The 21,535-nt window shown below is 45.2% G+C and overlaps 1 protein-coding gene across 7 annotated transcripts in view; it reads right to left on the reverse strand.

Annotated features, from left to right (window-relative positions):
• Positions 1–7,639, reverse strand: part of LOC122203049 (piezo-type mechanosensitive ion channel component 2) — a 468,341-nt gene extending 460,702 nt beyond the window's left edge. For all 7 annotated transcript variants that reach the window (XM_042909601.1, XM_042909598.1, XM_042909599.1 and 4 more), the window contains exon 1: positions 6,633–7,639. In XM_042909601.1, the coding sequence (XP_042765535.1) occupies positions 6,633–6,696 (64 nt within the window). In that variant the 5' untranslated portion in view covers positions 6,697–7,639. The remainder of the gene's footprint in view (positions 1–6,632) is intronic.
• Between the last annotated feature and the right edge of the window lie 13,896 nt (positions 7,640–21,535).

Below are 21,535 nucleotides of genomic sequence, written 5' to 3' on the forward strand. Positions count from 1 at the left end.
GATATGGAAACAAACACACACACACACACACACACACACACACACACACACACACACAATGGAATACTATTCAGCCATTAAAAATGAGGAAATCATACTACTTGCAACATTATGGATGGGCCTGGAGGGCATTATGCTAAGTGAAGTAAGTCAGACAGAGAAACACAAAACAAACACTGTATCGTTTCATTTATGTGTGAAATCTTTTTTAAAAAATGTGGACAGTGAGAGAGGTAGGGGAACTGGAGGAAGTTGGCCAAAAGATACAACCTTTCAATAATAAGATGTACAAGTACTAGGGATGTAATGGACAACATGATGCCTACAGCTATCCCTGCTGTGTGAGACACAGCAAAGTTGTTAAGAAAAGAAATCCTAAGAGTTCTCATCACAAGAATCTTTCTCCTTTCTTCTTTTCTTCTTTCTTCTCTTTGTACAGTATCTATTGAGAAGGTGGATGTTAGTTGAACCTACTGTGGGGATCATTTTACCATGTACATAAATCACACCTTCATGCTACGCGCCTTATATTTACACAAGGATGTGGGTCAGTTATTTCTCAATAAAACTGGCAAATAAACATAAAATAAAAATAAAAATAGAGACTAGATAAAGTCTCAGCAACACCTTCACCCCCAGAGGGCTAGTGGATTTGCCACAGGAAGCCAGAACTAATCACACAGAGCAGATCCACTATTTTTTTAATAAAATATATCAAGTATTTGAAACTCACATAGCAAAAAGTTTAAATATGTCCATCCACAATATCCTAGCTGAATGCACAACTGTGCCTACCAGTATATTTTGAATGGAGAATTCAAAAATAGCAATCAGAAAACTTCACACAAACAAAAAAAATGTATATTCTGCAGGAAACTTGAACCACATTTTAAATTTCTATTACAGTTTTTAAAAATCTACCAATATATAGAAATAAGTGCAAAAGTTTATATTATACTCAAGTTTTAAAAATGATTTAGCTAAATGCTCCATGCCTGTTAGATAATTATGGGATGGTTCACAATTATGAAATTATTAAAAAGGTCTGATGTGCTCTCTCCACAGATACTTAGTATGCATCATCCTTGATCCTGCCATGTCCTGATGGGTCTGAAAGGCCCAAGTGGAGGGTCTGGTGAATGTGATAAGCCTCATATACGCTTATCTCTTACAGCCAAATACTTGCAAGTGTTTTCCGATACAGCTTTGTGTTTAGCCTCCATTCAATGGAACACTTGTTTTATTTTGTATACCTGATTCCGTATCCTCAAAAACAATTATGTAAATCTAAAAATGTTACAAAATTTAATGTTTTACGTTATATACATTGTATCATCATATAGTTCTTAATCAACTGCTCTTAAATATCCAGGTGTGCCTACACTATTCTAAGTTCTCCCGAATAGAAAAGCCGTAACAGTATATACTGTTACCGTGCAACTTCATATACGATTCAAGTAGCAGAGGGTCTAAAAGGAAGATGCCCATATAAAAATAAATAAATGAAATCATATTCAATAAAGATGATGAAAATAATGGTGTAGCATCAGAAAGGCAACAGTAAGCACTGTCAGCACAATTCTAAGGAGAACATATTTAACCAGAAGAACACAATTGTCCATGAGTATGATGAGTAAAACTGGTGTGAAAACTCCTGATAATTAAAAATTCTCCCACAACACACACACCAACTTTCAATGGAGTAATTTGGCTGTAGGAAGGTACAGACTTGCTTTCTTATGAATCCTACCTACTCTTATCAGTATCCTTATGACCCAGGTCACTAGCTGGTAGTTTTAATTGCTACTAAGCTGTTCCTCAAGCATCACTGCTCTTCTGCTCATCTACATAAATGCAATAATAATACCTCCCATGTTGAGCCCCTGCAGAGTGCCAGACATTACACAAGGTGTGCAGTGCCCACAATCTCACAACTACCCAAGGAAGGAGGCATTAATAACTCCCTTTTGCAGGAAGAAAAGAGAAACAAGGAAGAAACAACTCTATGATCATATGGTAAAGGGCAGAGCTGGGACGTGAACGGAGATCTCTGAAATTGCCAAGTCACAACACGTCTGCCCCCAAAGGTGAAGTCCAAAGCATCCTGCTTATCTCTATGAACAAGCATATATTGCCTGTAAGGCAACAGACACACTGATAAACCACAGGCTGGACACATAGTTCCAGCTTCCACGACTCCTGTAACAAAATGACCATGTCCGCTTGTGCTTACAAAATATTTTATTTTAGAATTAAACTATGTATTTCCAACCCTTTCCATGATTAGCTTTTCTCCTTTCTGGAAGTAATAAATACTATCTACCTAGATAAGGCTGAGAAGGTGTAACAGGAAAAGAAAGTAACTTTCAACACTGTGAATGCATCCTTCAGCAGCCGAAACCTCCTACCACCGAGAGCTATAGCAGCACAAAGCGGAGACCTCTGACCAGGCATCATCTAGAATTCTTGGGGTGTGTGTGTGACTTCCCACATGGCACGTACCACACAGGGAGAAACATACGATGCCGTGGAGAAAAAAAATTGTATTTAGATAGCCCTACCCACACATATTTCAAGAGTGACTCCATGTTTTTGCTCTAATGTTAATCCAACTATCTCTAAAGGGAATTTCAGAAATTATTCCGGGATTTGCACAATTACCCAAGTGTGATTTTTTTTTTCTCAGAGCACTAGTTGGGTGGTTGATTCTTTTTGTCTGCGGTTCTGCTCTGTTCTTTCCTAAGCTCCAGTCACTTCACTTAGGGGAAGCACAAGGTATGAGGCCACAGTGGCCTTGCGGCACCTGGACCACTGCCCTGACATTGGTTAAGTTGGCTCTTCTAGGCAAGACATTAGGAAACTCCAAGCAACACTAGGCAAAATGGAATGAATGGGTCAGATGCATGTGAATTAAAATGTACAAATCCAGATCTGACCCAGGAATAGACTCAAATCATATACTTTAAGATGGGTGGGACAGTACAATCATGTTAAAAGAAGTATAAAAATATGTCTAAAGTACTCAACAATGACCAGATACTATTATAATTATTAACGATTTCATACTATTATGGGAGGTTTTGTCTGTTTTTTTCTTCCATGTATTATTTAATTTTTTAACGTTTATTCATTTTTGAGGGACAGAGCGAGAGAGAGACAGAGAGAGTGGGGAAGAGGCAGAGAGAGAGGGATTTACAGAATCTGAAGCAGGCTCCACACTCTGAGCTGTCAGCACAGAGCCCAATGACGTGCGGCTGGAACTCACTGACCGGTGAGATCATGACCTGGGCCAGGCACCCCTTTCACTTATTATTTTTAAGAAAAAATCAGAATGGCCACTCAAGTAATGATAAGTAATTGTGGAGATCTTTAAAATTTTCAGTTTCTATCGATGTGGGAAAGTCTATCACTGGATGTTCATTTTGAAGGGAAGCAACATTTATATTATTTCATATTAAACTATAGTTTTTGTTTTGCTCTTAACACTCAAGAGCCACGCAAGACCTACATAAAAGAGGTCTGATATCACTTACCACTTCTCTGTAAACTTCTTTCTATAGGAAAAAAAGAAAAACCTCAAGCATCAGTTTAAACACAATGGCACTTAATTTTAGCATCTATCATTAGGCCCAAAGGCTACAGCATATCCGTGCAGAAAAAGTTCAACATCAATGTTAGAGAATTAAAAAAAAAAAAAAAATACACAAGCCTCTGCAAAGGCCTGGCTTTGAAGGCTGCCTTGTCCAGATACAAAAATAGATGTCTAAAATGTAAAAATCGATTCTAATGGCAAACAGATCATTGCACTCTCTGTGACCAGGATATTAGGGAAACCTGAATATTTGATTTAGTAGCACCTTGGGAGCAAGCAGACCTGAAAACCCTCCAATAACCTTGAAAAGATCCACTTCTTGTTTAGAATTGAATGCCCAAATCAGGTGACACCTACCCAGCCCCCTTTTGTCCCTGCAAGTGCAATGATTAGAAGGCATCTCGTCGCTGGAAGTGGTTGTCTTTCTTAAGCCAAGGGGTGAGGGGGTCCTCAGGGAATTGGCCCTCAGGTCCTCCCAAGGGGCTTTTGCTCTCTTGCAGGCAGGGGGCAAGGTCCCAGGTCCTGGTACCTCCTTCACCTTCCCTTAGGTGGGCTTTCCACGAGGGTGGGGTAAGCAACAGGCTCAGACCCAGCTGGGGGCCTCCACGCCCCCCTCCCGCCCCCACAGGCGCACAGGCTAGCCTCCCTTTGGTTAGCCCAGAAGACCCACGGGAATTCAGAAGCGAGAGCGGGAAAGGGAAGGTGGCCCGGGATCACAGGGCCGAACCGGCCTTCCCGGGAGCTAGGGGAGCAGGCCTTGGGGCTGGGGGTGGCGGGTGGGCCGGGGTTAGCGCCTGAGTTCCTGGAAGCAGCAGCTCTCCTTCCAGGAAGGTCCGGTCCCGCGAGCCAGCCACTGAGCGGGGCCCACGCGGCGCAGAGGAACAAGCCGGAGGGCGGGGGTCCTGCCGGACCGGGCTGGCGGGCAGCGCTCCCCGCTCCGCCCTGCACCCCGGGAGCCTCCGCGCAGCTCTGGAGTTGCCGGCTCGAGCCTCGGGGCGCGGGAGGTGGGCGTGCCGCGCGCCCCTTTCCCTCTGCAGGGCAGAGCTCGACAGTCTCACTGACGGGCTTTGCGGTGTAGACCCCCGGATTATCGAAAGGACACGGCCCCAGCAGCCGCGGAACATTCCGGGCTGGCGAGCTAGGTTCTGCAAGGGCAAAAGCCTAGAGCGAGGTGGGTGGCAAAGGGCGGATAATCTCTGCTGTCACATTGCTCAGGCAAGAGTGGCCTGAGCTGGCGGCAGGTAACCACCTGCAGAACTCCAGGAGGAGCTGCTACCCTGAGGAGAGGCCCAGAGGGAAAGAAGCTAGGGTGCGGGAAGAAGTGGGGGGGGGGGGAGCTGTGGAGAGAGGAAGAGCCTGCCTTTTGACCCTCTGACCACTCCCCAGGCCTCCTGCCCAGTCTGCAAGGACAACCACAAATCAACCCTCATACTGAAAGCCCCTTGTTTAACTCAGGCACTGGCTTCCACTAGGCAAACAGTAAACGTGCCAGGCACGGTGCCAGGCGCTACAGATACACAGAAGATGCCCACAGCCTATATGTATGTAAGGCACCAGACATAGCCTGGTGCTGTTTTCCCCAAAATCACTCTCCAAAGTCTTTTCCCTTTTCAAACTTAAGCAAACTGGTGGAGAGAGGTCCACATCAACTTCGTGGATGCTGGGCTCCTCCTCCTCTCCATGCTTGGTTATTGGTTATTAAGGACCAAGATCCCTGAAAAATGGTCCTGCCTTGAAACTCGAATAAATGGCAAAGGAAGGCGAGCACACGCATGCAGACCCCTCCAGCTGCTCAAGGATTTTGCATCTCTGCTGCAGACTATTTCCACCTGAAAGCTTTCTTTGGTTTTTCCATGGAGTTTCTGGCACTACAAAATCCTCCCAGGTAGCTGGGACTGACCCCCTCGAAACACTCTAGAGCCCCCCTGTCGATTGCTGACACAAATAAAACCCTCAGCACAGGTGTGATCTTGAGTCCTCAACCTCTAGCAATCTGCAAAAAGCTGGTCTTTTCTCCGAAGGCCACGTTTTCTTTGTAAATGCAACTGCTACTTGGTAAAAGGTGCTCTGTTTTCTAGCTCTGGTGGGGGAAGTGAAAAGTTCGATGCTGTCAGTCATTCCTAGAAGTGGGATTCAGCGAAACAGGCACCTTCTATTAGAGGAGAAACACAGAAACTCTCCAAGCGGGCTGCCAGTCTTTAGACCTGACACCCAGTTGCTTTTAATACCCAGCAGGCCCTGTAGAAATAGTGAGATCCCTTACTGGGAGTGGAAGAGGCTCACTTCTGGCCTTCCCTTAACCCTCCCCGGTCCCAGGGAGCCCCAGTCCAGCTCTCTGACCCTTTAAAGATCTGTTAGGGTGGGTGTCTGGAGGGCGGAACTGGGACGTGGTCCTCCATAGGACCCCAGCATCCAGCGCTTTTGTTGGAGGGGCTTTGGTGGAATAAAAGAAAGTAAGCAAGCTCAGGACATTGTTTCCCTATACCTTCCTCCTCCTTTTCTTTTCAGAACGACTGGAGTCCTTCACTTCTTCCGTCATGTTGTTGGGCTATAGAGTGGGGGGCGAGATGGCGTCCATACCTTCTGCATGCACCATGTGCTGTGCGTCTGGGGACAGGGGGGCTGAGGGGACCCTGGTAGGATCCTGCACTGTATCTGGGAAGACGGTTTACAACCGCCTTCCAGCTAAATTTGCATCCTTTATGCACAAGGCAATACTCCACGAAAGAAATTCCACGTGTAACTAAATTCAGCACAGTCTCCAACACATGCGGAACCTGGGCGCCAGGACCCTACACGTCACTAAGCGAGACCCCGATCTTGCGCCCCAGCGCGGGAAGAGAGTCCCCTGCTATGGCACTCGACACAGCAGCAAGCGTCTGACTCCGCCGGCACCGGGACCTTGGCGCTGACTTCCCCAGTCCCTGAGCCCTAGAGCCCTGAACTTCCTTTGCTCCTTAGCCTGCCCCCCTCCCCAGGAGCCCCCTTCATCCCCCCCCCCCCGCCCCTCAAGTAACCTCAGCTAGAGGACCACACTCACCTACTGCCAGGCAGATGGGGAGCAGCAGCCTGAAGATGAGCCCGCACACTACTTCCGAGGCCATTGCGTTGGTCCGGCGAGTCCAAGCAGAGCGGCGAAGTTCGAGGGTCCCTAGGACTGGGGCGCCAGGTCCATGCCCACCTAGGACCTCGGGCGGCCGGCTGCCCGCAGCCGCCCGGGCATCGCCTCGGAGAGGACCGCCGCGCTGTCCGCCCCGAGGGTGCGTTCCCCGGGCTGTTGACCGCTCCTCGCCGGGCTCTCGGTCGCCCCTATCAGGTCTCTCCGCCACCCTTCGCTGGTCCCTCCGCAGTGCCTCGCCTGGCGCTCGGCCGCCCCTAACCAAGCTCTAGGTAGCCCCCTCGCCCGGCGCCCGGCGCCCCCTCGGCCGGCCCATGAAGTGTGAAATCCCCCAATCCGGTGGCTGCGGCTTCTTCAGCGGGTGGCCGGGGCCAGAGCCCTGGACGGGGGCACTTCGGGAGGGTCCCGGGGGGCGGCACGGCGAGGAAAGGGGACTAGAAGGGGCTGTCGTTCCGTCTGGCTCCTGGGGCGTCGCTCAGGGGCGAAGGGAAGCTTTCTTTGCGGAATCCCCTCTGAAGCCAACGTGCGTCGGCTGCCGGGGCCCCGCCGCCTGCGCACGCCGCGACCTTTGGCCCGGGCTCTCGTAACTGCCGGCGGTCCCGAACCGTCTGGCGGCGGATCCCCGAATGGCGACGCGGCTCAGCCTCTGCGTCCCCCAGCTTCGGGCCGAAGAGACCCGGGAGGGAGCGGCCAGGAGCGCACAACCATCCCCGCCTGCACGGGGCTCGAGTTATCGGTCCGCGGGGTGGCGGTGCGAGTCCCTCCCTCACCAGGAGGAATGGTGCGAGCGTGGGCAGAAATCGAGACGAAAGCACACAGCCAGTGGAGCCGACTCCAATTCCCTCCTCCACGGCCTCAATTTAAAAAAAAATAAAATGAAAACCAAACGCTGTCCGGATGCCAGCGCGCCCCCCGCCCGCCGCCGCCACCGCCACCGCCGCCGCCGTGCAGCCTCGCCCTGGAGGCGCAGCCCCGGCTCCCGGGCGGGCGCGCACTTCTCCACCTTCAACGAAACTTTCGAAGCCTCACTCGGAGACGGGCGTGCCCCCGGGCCAATGGGACCGCGGCTCCGGAGCCGGCGCGCGGGGAGCCCGCCCCCCGCGCGGCGGCTCTCGAGGCGGGCGCAGGGCTCAGACGCTGCGGGCACGTCCGCTCCCGCAGGGCCGGCGCGCACGGACAAGCCGGGTCTCTCCAGCCCCGCGGACTTTTAACCGTTCGTTCGTCCGGGCTCCGCGCTTTTCCACCGCTCCTCGCTCCCGCAGACTCTCCGCTCTGCTCCGTCCCGTCGTTCTGCAGAAACAGAAGCCACACCTCCTGGCATCCTGTCCACAGGGGGTGCCCCTGAGCTTACCCAAACCCAGAGAATCTTCGAGTGCTCCAGGAACACTGCACAGGCGTGGCACGGGGAGTAGTCAGGAGCTTGAACAACTTTGCGGGACTGTCACTTGTGCCAGGTTCTCTCGTGCCCACTTGCACTGCTGAAGAATAGAACCGGAATCAACCCAGACCAATGATCCCGTCCATATTTAACTTGAGAGAAATTTCAACTCTGAATGAATGGACTCTGGGAAATCCCGGGTCTTGCTGAGAAGGGGTATGGCGTTCAGATATGCACACACTTCATACATTTTGGAGAACTATTCTTTTCGCCTCAGCTTTGGTCGTTGCTTGTTATGATTCCTGGGAAAGAGAGTATACTGTTTCCTTTTTCTCCTAAAAATCTCCGTTTTCTTGTTTTCCAGGGGAGATCCAGAGAAATCTGGTAACAGCAGGGAGATGCCAGCGTATCTGGGATATGTCCATCATCCAAGAGTTGCGGAGATCTGCTCCTGCTGGAGCACTGTTGGAATTCTCAGAACCAGAATTTTGAATTTGTAGGAGGGGGGGCATTCAGAATTGGTCTTTCCATCAAGAGGACAGAGAGGGAAGAATTTAACTTCATTCGGCACCGGTATTCTAGGCTTGAATTGGTTGGAGATGATGGAAAATCTGTTGATGAAAATTATACAAACCTTGGTTCTTTGTGTTAACCAGGTCTCCCTTTTTTGAGATAAAGTAAACTTGTATTTTAAGTTCAGATGTCTTAGGACACCTGAGTGGCTCAGTCGGTTAAGCCTCTGACTTTGGCTCAGGTTATGATCTCACAGTTCATGGGTTCGAGCCCCTGCATCCAGCTCTGTGCTGACAGCTCGGAGCCTGGAGTCTGCTTCAGTTTCTATGTCTCCCTCTCTCTCTGCCCCGCTGGTGCTCTCTCTCTCTCTTTTAAAAATGAGTAAACATTAAGAAAGTAATAAAGTAAAAATAAGTTCAGATGCCTTTGCAAAATCTCTGAGAATAACAAACTGTGAACCATTACTTTTCTTTGAAGACTGGAGGTAGCAAAATCTTGTGAAGACACTCTAAAACCTAGACTCTGTGTGTGCTTCGGAGCCCTGAAGAATCCTGGATATCAAAATCTCAAATGTAGTCACGAGCCTAAACCTAGGAGTGAAGGAAACAATAGAAACTTACATAATCAGCACATCATTGACTACTACCAAGAGATGTTTTGTGTTTGGTAGAATCTGCACCTTTCTGACATATCTAACATTTGATGTTCATAGATGGCGTTCTCCCTCCCTCTCTGGTACAACTTGTTCTTGGGACCTAAGAAGTCAGGAAGCCTTCCTGGATTTCAAATAGTATTGTGAAATGACATGAATGCTCAGTTGTCTCTGAATATTTTGTCACATTCTTGGTAGGCTTTCCATATACCAACTGTGTAGGTATCCTCAAAATAACTATCTGGATGCTTAAGTTAGGAGACAAGAAACCCAGAGGAAAGGTGGGTATTTCTTGCTTTCTCCGCCACAAAGTGTGCCAAGATGTCTGTTCAGTTTTTAGAGATTCCAAGACCTGCATCCCACTTCTTAGTCTTACCAACACATATACTCACAGAGCTTTGTCTAGACTACACATATAAAGGATTCTCCATCCCAACTTCAAATGGCAGTTACCTGGGGAGCTTTTTAGGGACTCTAAATACTCAGCAGTCTTCACATCCAGAGATTCTGTTTGTTTGTTTGTTTGTTTTTTCGTTTGTTTTTAGAGAGTGAGCGAAAACATGCAAGCAGGGGAGAGGGACAGAGAGGCAGAGGGAGAGAGAGAAAGAATCCTAAGCAGGTTTCATGCTCAGTGTGGAGACTAATGTGGCTCTCGATCTCACGACCCTGGGATCATGACCTGAGCCAAAATTAACAGTCACTCAACTGACTGAGCCATCCATCCAGGTGCCCCTCCACATCCAGAGACTGTGCTTTAATAGTCCCACCTACCCCTCCATGCCTGTATTTTTGTGAAAGCTCTTACATGATTATCAGGTGTGCAGTCTGAGTAGAGAATCACTGTCCTCATTTACATATCAGAACTCAGGAAATGTCAGGGTGCCTGGGTGGCTCAGTCAGTTAAATGTCTGCCTTCGGCTCAGGTCATGATCTCATGGTTCATGAGTTCGAGCCCCTCATCAGGCTCTGTGCTGACAGCTCAGAGCCTGGAGTCTGCTTTGGATTCTGTGTCCCCCTCTCTCTCTGCCCCTCCCCCCGTTCACCGTCTGTCTCTCTGTCTCTCCGTCAAAAATAAATAAATGTTAAAAAAATTTTTTTAAAAGAACTCAGGAAATGTGCTATTGGTTTTCAAAACCAGCATCACCAAACCAAATCCACCTTTCTAGAGCTACATTTTCACAATGGGGTTACCCAAGCATGCATATCAGTAGTCAGTGGCATTGTCTTTACAAGGGCTATTTTACCCTAACATTTACCTAAATTGAGAAGCAGTATCTAATACCTAGACAGCCTTGTTTTTAAGGACTCCCCAGCCCACAAGAATATTGATCCCTTCGGTCAGGAGTCCTGCATGCTAGAGACCTTAATCCTCAATCTGAGCGTGAAACCTGGCATGAGGTAGAAAATACTTTGGGGAGAAAATCGACTACATAGAATACGCATGCATGCACACATTGTTTTGATAGTTGATGAGTGTCTAAGCCTATCGCCTCACGTTTAGCACAGGTGATGAATCAAGCACCAATCGCCCTGTGCCTCTGTATCTACGTGGACAATCCATCGATGGCTTCTTTTGATGACCACTGAGACTTTAGTGCCTCGGAGTCCTCATCTAAGTTGAGGAATGTAATAAAATCTACAAAATACGCAGAGCTATGCAGAGAGAGACAATCTATAGAGTGCTAAGCAAGGTGCCTGGTGCACTGTAATCATTCAATGAATATTAACTGCCATGACGACCACTATTATCACCATTGTCATGGCTATTATTGGAAAGCAAGGTCTGGTCCTGTATTTCTGAAACCGTCAAGCTGAAGTTCAGCAGCCTGCTCCGACACTCAGAAACACACCCTCTCTTAGTAATATGTTTAAAACCTGTGACACAGGTGAGTAATAGACATTTTCCTAAGTGCTTGGTTTTCGCCATAAACAATATGGCACTTTGTGCCTTGGGTGGGTTTCATCCCACCGGTTTAGCTTTTATCTTTTCTGAACTCGGTTTAATGCCACACCGATTGATGAGATCATTCAGAAACACCACCTTTGTCCCCAGTGCTAATTTTCTCTGACATGCTCAATATGCAAATACTGTTCTCTATCGTGTGTTGCCCTATGTTGATTATTATTCCCTCAAATACTGGAAGATCTCAGGGGTGGATATTGTCTCAGATGGTAGCTTTACAAACCAGTTATTTCCCAGAGGAGCATAAAGGTTGTCAACCCGGCATTTTCTTCTCCCAGTGAAATCTGCCGGAATTCCTCAGCGCCATCTAGCCCACAGGGGATGTGGTGCCTCTTGGCAGCTGGGGGATGTCTTCTAGCATTGGTAACATAGGTTCTCCTTACACATGTACCAACACATTTTTAGATGTATCCATTTCTGTTTTTTCATTTATAAGTCATAATATTCACTGAGAAGTTATTTTAGTTAGGAACCACATAGTTTGGGGCGCACACACACAAATATCTATGACTGGGTAAGAAAGATCTCATATGAAAATAATGGAGGATGTAAAATTTTATTTATTTTTTTGTAAGGTTGATACATAAAGGAAGAGATTATGAATTCATGGGGAGGGTGCTCCACCAAAGCTGGTGCCTTGCCTTGGGCACACAGGTACCCATATGGTTGACACTGAACATGGAAACCACCATTCATTATTCACAGCCAACACCGTGAGCAGATTTTTATCTCAGAGGTTGTCTGGCTGCTTTCTGTGTATTTGCTGCTAAAGTCTGTACTGTTAAAACTACAGGTTTTAACACCACTTTGTCTTAAAAGGCTTATCAAATTCTGGGAAGAGTTTCAAAAAGGGAACTGGAATTGGGGGAACAATTTAACAGTAACTACAGTTGTTTGAAGCAAGTTCATAAACTAAATCCCAAGATTTTTTTCCTTACCTATAGCTTCCCTGTCTATATCCTAGTAGATATGTATTAGTTACTAAATACACATTTCAGAATGATTTGAATGCCAATTGTATTTGTTGGAACTCCATCAAGATCTCTTCAATGGTCTTAGAAATGGTGCCATTCTTGGGGCGCCTGGGTGGCTCAGTCAGTTGATCGTGTCAACTTCAGCTCAGGTCACCATCTCACGGTTCATGGGTTCAAACCCCACATCGGGCTCTCTGCTGTCAGCACAGAACCGTTTCAGATCCTCTGTTCTCCTCTCTCTCTGCCCCTACCCTACCCACACTCTCTCTTTCTCTCTCTCAAAAATAAATACATTAAAAAAAAAGAAAAACTTTACAAAAAGAAATGGTGATATTCTCAGTAAGCCTAGGTAATTTTCACTCATTAGTCTTTAATAGAGGTTTCAGATATGTGTATACATTGAGTGTAAGCAAGTTTTGGAATTGGTTATTTCTAGTTATTAACATTAGCCTGTAACTGGGACTCACATATCCCGTTCAAGGACTAGGGAGTCAACTAGTTTAAAGCTTTGTTCACTTATTCTCCTGCAGTGCCACCTTTTGGCTAAAAGTATATTGAAAAAAATATAAGCCCATAGGGTCCAGAGCAAGCAATTAGGTATGACAACAAATGTCTCGTGCAGCCGGAGATATGCTGATAGGCTCAGAAATACACCAGTAAGCAGAACCAAGTAGCCGCTGCCTTCAGGAAGCGACCATCCATCCTATAAAGACAGACAATAATCAAGTAATTATAAAAAATTAAGTGAACAATACAGAATTGCAGAGGACTGAACAAGTACTAGGCATCATGGGAGAGTATAAACGGTGAAACGAACTCACTCCCAGGGAGTTCGAGGAGAACAGATTCCTCAAAAATCTGAGTTGTTTATTGCAGTTTGGAGGGTGACCGTGGATTTTCCAGAGTGTAAGATCCATGAGGGCAGGGACTTTGTTCTGTTTGCTGCTGTACCCCCAGTACCTAAAATAGGACGTGGGCTGACACTGTATAAAGACTTGTTGAATGAATAAAGGAGTTCTCTAGGTGAGTGGAGAAAGAAAGACAAACATTAGGAGGCGGGAAGAACAACCAGCCTCCTGGAAACAGAGAACATGACGTGAAGGCATTATAAGCAGTTCATGGTCAATTTCCATATTTTACCAATATGGGTCCTCCTCAGCTTAACCGGGGATTTCCAATCCATGTCCTTTATATCTTCTTTTTAATTCAATTGTAACAGTAATAAACACTTAAAAGGCGCAAGTAGAATAATGGACACAGCCTGGCATGTTAAAGAAATAAGGATGGTCGCCCCCAGTCCACATTAGCCTGTCTCAGCTCAGCTGCTTTTCACTGAGATGCAGTAAAGAGATAGTGGTAGGCAGTTTCCAGACTTGGGTAGTTGCTGATTTGGTTGAAATGACTATAAATCGCTTGACCTTTCTGGATTTTGTGGAGGTTTTCCCCTCTTTGGCGTTTCTGTGCGCTTAATTTACCTTATTTTAAACCTTTATACAGGGAGAGCATATTTATGTGTGTTCTCTGGGCCTGTGGCCACAATGTAGCCAATAGCATGCTGTTCTTTAGACCCAGAATTTATTTGTGCTGTCCATTCACTCCAGTAGATGGAAGACACTGGTGGTTATGAGCAGTCTCACCACACTTGCCAAACAAGCAAAACAGACGTCGTTGGTGACTTCCTGACTCTGGAAAGTTCAATCCCGTTTTCTCCGTGGATCAGCGTGAAACTGTCTCTGCTTGCCCAAAGATGAGATAAACATCACGGGTTTTTCCAAGACTCTTTTAGGTCCTTCAAACAAGCATTCTGCTTGTTTGTTTTGGGATGTGAGGAGATGGCCCCTCTTACTAAACTAAACATAAGACACCAGTCTCCTTTCTCCTCAGTCTGAGGCACTGCATCCAAGTCAGAAGCCCCCAGCAGAACAGGGTCTATTTCTCACTAGCACAGAGCTAGCCTCAGGGTTCGCTTTCCCTCCATTTCCAATTGGGGAGAAAACGCCTCTTTTTGTATCCTGTTAAAAAGCTGAGAAAAGTAGACATTTTATTTTTTTTTTAATTTTTTTTAATGTTTTATTTATTTTTGAGACAGAGAGAGACAGAGCATGAACAGGGGAGGGTCAGAGAGAGGGAGACACAGAATCTGAAGCAGGCTCCAGGCTCTGAGCTGTCAGCACAGAGCCCGACACGGGGCTCGAACTCACGGACCGTGAGATCATGACCTGAGCCGAAGTCGGACGCTTAACCGACTGAGCCACCCAGGCGCCCTGAAAGTAGACATTTTAAAAACAAAGAGTGCTACAAAATTAAAGGTGAGCGAACCATGACTGGCATAAAATGCCTTTGCTAAAATACAAGTTGCTGATGTTATACATCTTAATACGGTGGCAGCATTCTGAGACACCCTAAAATAATTGGTCTCCCCCCGGATGAATGAATCCAGGACCAGCTACATAGTTTGCAAGTTCCAGGGCAAAATGTGGTCTCCTTGTTCAAAAAGCAGGAGAAAAGTGTTACTAAGAATACTAGAATATAAAGCTTTTCTCTTTCTTCCATGGCCTTTCTCTCCAACTATCATAGCATTTTTAATTTGCCATTTAATGATGTTTTATATGAAAAAAAAATTAGCATGGATTTAACCACAAATCATGATATTCTGCAATGCCAGTTTTTAATGCAAATATGAGAGCATGTACATCATATGCAGAATCATTGAAATCAGCATAATTCACATTTTGTAGCTTGTATATACATTCATATTTTGTTCTCAGCAAAACTGTTAACATGAAACTAATTCAACTGTATTTTTTCTTAAGTTTATTTATTTATGTTGAAGGGCGGGAGTGGGAAGAAAGAGGGAGAGAGAGAAAATCCCAAGCAGGCTCCACACTGTCAGCACGGAGTCCCAGGCGGGCCTCGAACCCACAAACAATGAGATCATGACCTGAGCTGAAATCAAAAGTCAGACGCTCAGGTGGCTCAGTCAGTTAAGCGTCTGACTCCAGCCCGAGTCCATGATCTCCCCATTCGTGCATTCAAGACCCGCATCCGACTCGGTGCTGTGACAGCTCAGAGCCTGGAGCCTCCTTCCCATTCTGTGTCTCCCTCTCCCACCCACACTCTGTGTCTCACTCTCTCAAGATAAATAAACATTAAAAAAAAAAAAAAGTCAGATGCTCAACCGACTGAGCCACCCAGGCACCTGTAATTCAACTGTGTTTATTTCACTTCTTGGTGCGCACGCATGCTACCATTACTCTGTACTTCCAGTTTTCTGATGAGTAGGAACAGACTAAAAGGGAAAGGAACTGTGGGTTGTCTTTTTTTCCTCTGTCCCTCTGTTATCACTTAGAATGTACGTGCTTGGCTAACCCAGGAAAGTAACATAAGTAAGAAAGGACACGACAGATAGGGTTCCTTGGCCATTAGTGTTTTTACAATACAATTGCCTTCTTTCTGCCCTCTTGTTCAAATACAAAGTGTGGACTCTGGGAGCTGTCAGTGCTCCCTCAACTTCCTCAGTCATAGATAACACACCTGCCATTTTCTCCCATACATCGTGGTCCACTGGGATTCTGTGCTCTCAGGCATCAGGAAGGTCAAATGTGAACAGAGCAGCAAGGTACAGTGGACAGGCATATCACATGTATCTCTTTGCTCACGTCATGCTCCATTGTCCCATGGACTTCACTTGCAAAACACAAGCCCAAAGATAAAATTATTAAAAATTTCAAGGTAGGAAGAACGGAGCATTAAACCAAGCATGGAGCTTTTCTTGGTTGAGGGTGGGCAGGGGAGAGGCTGTGTGACTTGTCAGGTGGCACACAAGTCAATCCAGTCCTCGGCGTCCTTTTCCCGATCCTTCACTCAGCTTCTCCTCTCCAACAGAGTGTCCAAGCATGGCCCCTCGTGTTGCTTCACCTGGACATCTAATTCTGTTTCCAGAAGAATCCCAACTTCTCATATAATCAAAATCTATCATTGTCCACCTGCTTGTCCCACTTAGGATTCAGCTTTGTAGTTCCAGGCTCTGCTCTAAATAAGCTGCTGCTAAACCATAAGAGACTCTTAAAAACTGAGAATAAACTGAGGGTTGATGGGGGGTGAGGGAGGGGAAAGTGGATGATGGGCATTGAGGAGGGCACCTGTTGGGATGAGCACTGGGTGTTGTATGGAAACCAATCTGACATAAATTTCATATAAAAATAAATAAATAAATAAATAAATAAATAAATAAATAAATAAACAAACAAATAAATAAGCAAGCTGCTGAGATAAAACTGTAGGTTTCAAGGTTCCCTGCGAGCATTCCTGGGCCCCGGGAAATAACTCTCATTCATATTTTCATTCCCAAAACCCCTTGAGTTCCCCCATTATCTCACCATATACACCTTCATGAAGCTGGGCTTGCACAAATCCATACATAAAGTTTTTCAATGTTGTTAGACTTTAACCATGTGATAAAAAAGCATATAATAGGAATTAGCATCATGAAAATGTGAAAAGAAAACAATAGACCAAGGGGGATAGTCACCACACAAATGACAATGAGTTGCAGCTGCTATCCATATTGTTTAAATAATTCATGAAATTTACCTGGGAGAAAAATAATACACGGGAAGATACTGAACCACACTAAAACTAAGATTAGAAAAGTTAAAACCAAAATGAAGTGCAATTTTTCACCCATGAAATAAATGATTAACTTTGAAATGTAGTAAACAAAGTTGGCAAAATTATGCTGATAATGCAAACATGTGTTTCTTGTTTAATCAAATGTAAATTTGAAGACTCCTTTCATAAAGGAATGTGGGAAAATATATCCCACATAAATTCTATAAACATTTCCTAAAGACCTAATCCAAAACAGGGAAGAAATTTTCATCATAAAATGTTCATTACGTTGTACAATAATAGTGAAAAACTAGAGATAACACCTGATTATCTAGCAAGAATGAAATGGATTAATAGATCTGATCTCATTTATAGGTTACTCATGGAATAGTATTCGCATATTTTAATTATGAAACAATCAGTAGCAAGACATTTCTGATATGTTTAAAAAAACACAAAATTCTAGCTAAGCTACAATTACATTATATAAAATGAAATACGCTAACAGAACAAATTAATATACTTTGATCCAGCCAGTGGTAGATTGTAGTCTTTTCCCCTTTAATCTTGGATTGCCGCAACATTCTATGGTATTTGTTGGGCAATCACAATTTCTTTATTGTGGCTAAATTCATATACCATTTAATTTTCTCAGTAATTATATGGTAATGCTGATTTATGATTTGGCATAAGTAAGCCCAACTAAACACACAAAGTTCTTGAAAAAATAAAATGAAAAAACACATTTGATCATATTTAATAACCTATAAACTATGAAATGTAAACCAATATGTAATATCATCATCATCTTTAATGCTGTACTTAAAAAAATTTTTTAATGTTTATTTATTTTTGAGAGAGAGAGAGAGAGAGAGAGCTTGAACAGGGGAGGGGCAGAGCGAGAGGGAGACACAGAATCTGAAGCAGGCTCCAGGCTCTGAGCTGTCAGCACAGAGCCCAACATGGGGCTTGAACACATGTATGGTGAGATCATGACCTGAGCCGAAGTCGGATGCTTAACCAACTAAGCCACCTAGGTGCCCCAATTAATGCTGTACTTTCGAAGCCACCAGCTTTGAGAAGAATTCTGTAACAAATAATAAGTATCAAGCATATTTTTCCGCATGTGTCCTGACTCCGTTTGTTTTATGCACGAGAGCAAATCATATGAGATTCGACAACTTGGTAGGAACTTAGATGCAAGGAGAGTGGCTTTTAGGGTGTTCCCCACCCCACCCCCCCACCCCGCCCCACCATGGAGTGAGCAATATGTTTCTTAAGATAATTTCTAAAAACGTGTCAGCAATAGTGATTTCAGGAAGAAGTTCTGATTCAGAATGGAAAAAGAATACAACTGAGCAACAGGACATGAGCCAAAAAACCAGAAAGTCTGGGTGTGTGGCTGCCCTCACAGCTTCCTTGCCAAGGAAGACGGCACAAGCCACAGAGCCTTTCTGAGCTACAGTTTTGGCAGCTATAAAACCTAAGCAATATTAATACTCCTTAGGTCTCAGAGTCATTATGAATATCAAATGTACCAGAAACTATAAAGCTTTGTATGACTCTTACCATTGAGTTTGGAGACTTTATGGAAAGATGGCCTCCGTGCCTTTTGGATCACGCACACGTACACAGCTATCAGAAGAGCATTTTGTGCATATGCGCCAACTCTGAGTAATTATATATTTGTAAGTTATGAATTAAATATTTAGGTATTGTATGCCTTATCTATATCAGGTAATAGTTAAATGAATATTGTTATATATGGTATTTGTATTTATATGTATGTTTTATGTCTGATATTTATATTTATATGCATAATATTTATATATTTTTAAATAGTAGTTAAACTTATATAATATATGTATATGATATTTATCTTTATATTTTATATAGATGGTATTAGTATTTGGCATATATGTACACATCTCACTATCACTGACTAATAAATCAGGACACACAACAAATTTAGGACAAGGATCGTCATTAAAAAGACATATTTCAAACATTCCTTCGTAGACCTGATTTTTTTTCTCCAGTTCCTGTTAGATCTGATTGAATGAAAATTGCTTTCATGGAAACCCTACAGTAGTGGCTTAAGTGAACAGGAGTGAATTTTTCTCACGTGCCCAGTGTCCCGAGACGGGTGGTCCTGGGCTGGTGCAGGCGAACGGTGACACCTCCGGCATCTCAGGCTGCTTTGGTACTTCTGTCCTGTCATTGTTGGCCACCGATTTGCCTCCTTGTGGTAACTCATGCGTGCAAGATGCTGGCTCCACCCTTAGTGCCCTGCCTGCTCTCCAGGCTGGAAGAAGATCATGACAAGGGCGTCAAATGTGCACTGGTTAGTGCGTCCAGGTGTGTTTTGAAGAGAAAGCACCTCAGGCTAAGAGACTGTGATTTAGTCTCCATTTCCCTTGCCTCTAAAATGTACTTTTCAGGAAAAAATAATAATAAAATAAAATGTACTTGCCACCTGGTCCCCAGCTCACGTAGCACCCGAGTTGCACAGAGGTTTGTCTTGTTCAAGGTCTCTTGGTGAGCAAGAGGCAGAGTTAGGGCCATCAGCTGGATGGACAGTCTGGACCAGAGTCCTTTCCACAGCCCTATGGTGGCTCCAGGACAGCGGGCACTAATGCATGTCACAGGCAGGCACCAAACACATCCTGGGGGGTGGGGAGGACTCGGACTGTGCCCCCACCTTCAGCACCCATGTCCTGGCATTGACCTCGGAGATCCACTACAAGAAGGATGACATCTTGATTCCTGAACACAGGCTTTAGGAGGACTCAAGAATTCACTGAGAATGACAGGACCCGCGCTGTGAGGTGAAAGCACACTGCCCCCAAGCCCTCACCACAACATGAGTGTGCCTGCCCCTCCCCTCTGGAGTCGCTACACAGTGTTATTCAACCTCATTCACTTTCTTCCAGCCTCTCCTCATCACGGAAGCGGGGAGGCTAGGGAAGCTATTTCTTACCCTCAGAAAAACAAGAGAGAGGAAGGGATTTGAGGTTAAACGGGATCAACAGTCAAATCCCAGAGCGTGCACTTAGAAGCTATACCACCTACGGTTGGCTACTTAAAGTTTTGTATTTTTGTTTCTGTTAAAACAATGAAGGTGAAGTGTGGCCAGAGAGAGCGGCAAGCTCACAATCTGTACAGAAATCAAGGATCTGGCCACTTGGGTACAGGACTGCTGGAAAGGAAGAAGCAGCTTAATTGTGTTCCCAGAAGCATGAAAGTCAAGCAGAATGTAGTGACTCTGATGAGGATACCTTGTGTTTATCTGGTTCCTTTCTCTTAAGAGCTCAGAGTGCTTCGCAGACATTATCTCATTAATTTGCAAATCATTCCTGGGAGTTAGGTAGGAATAAAGCCAGACGAAAGTTTCTAGCTTACCATGTTACTAAGAGCCAAATATTGAAAATCCTCTCTGCAAATAGATGCACCTTCGGTCACAGACATACTGTTATATAAAGCATGTACAGGCAAGATCAATCTGCAGAGTCTTGTGATCTTCAAAATCTCTCTCAGAAGATAAGGTATTGTCATAAAAAGTCTTACTTCTTGATCTCTTGATAAATGGAAGCGTTGATGGAGTTCTGCTCCCAGAAGTGACATAGAAAATTAATGAGATTCAAATCTCCTATTGTATTTAGTATATGTGAACACGAGCTTTATCCCCCCAGCACAGGGCAATGACTAGAGTATGATTGCCCTTCAAAAAAGAATAGAAAAGTATGGAGAGTGGGAATAGCATTTTTCAGTGACCAAATGAACACTGTGAAATAGAAAAGGAAATCGATACACTGACAATATCTGGTCCCATTAGCAAGGCAGTTCCTAGAGGGAATGTTTCCCCTGACAATTGTTTTTAGCACAAGGATAAGAAGGTAAACATGAAATCCCCAAGCTCACAGAGTCTGGGAAACAGACTTCCAACTGGGGGGATCAGTTCAAGCAGAGAGCAAAGCCCTTGTCCAGAAGAAGGATGAACTCTGGCTACCTTAGATTGGAGTCCCTAGAAGCCCGCCTAAGTGAGGGTTTTGGTGCAAGTGACCAATTGAGGGGGGCTGCCAGGAGGAGAGGGGTGGGAAAGCAGGTAGGCAGGGGAGGAAAACTAAAGAAGAGGGATCCTAATAGCCACTAGTGTCATCCTGGTCGCAGGAAGCACTCAGAAATGCAAATTACATGACAGACATGGCCCTGCTTTAGGCAAGGGGCTGCAGTTGTATTTCTTTGCCTGTCAGTCACTGGCCATGAGCAGTGTAGGGCATGTGGTAGGATCATAGCCTCCCCAGAGAGGTAGCTGCTGTTCAAGCAAGGGCCATGTTCTGGAAAGGGGCAACCATGAGCAGCTCGTTCTCAGTGTGCCTGGTGAGGTGGTAAAGGCCAGATGCTCAGTACAGCTCCTGGGCCGGCTTTAGTGGTGCTTAGGGACCAAGCAATCAAAAGGATTCATGGTCTCTCCCAAAACATACACTTTGGGGGAATCATCCTTTCCTTGCCAAACATCTTCCCTTCCGTTATAACAAACCCACGTCCAGGATACCGAAAAACCAACTCATCAAACAAAATAATAAATCAGACCATCATGTGAAACAAGCTATTCAATAAAAGCTATGAGATGCCCTCTATTCTCAAAGCACAGTAGCCAAATGACTCCTTCCTTTCCCTTCCCTTCACTGCTCTAAATCCCATCCCATCAACTTATGCAACTTTTTTTTGTGT

This window comes from Panthera leo, chromosome D3 (assembly GCF_018350215.1).
Source record: "Panthera leo isolate Ple1 chromosome D3, P.leo_Ple1_pat1.1, whole genome shotgun sequence".
In the NCBI taxonomy this organism is placed as follows: domain Eukaryota; kingdom Metazoa; phylum Chordata; class Mammalia; order Carnivora; family Felidae; genus Panthera; species Panthera leo.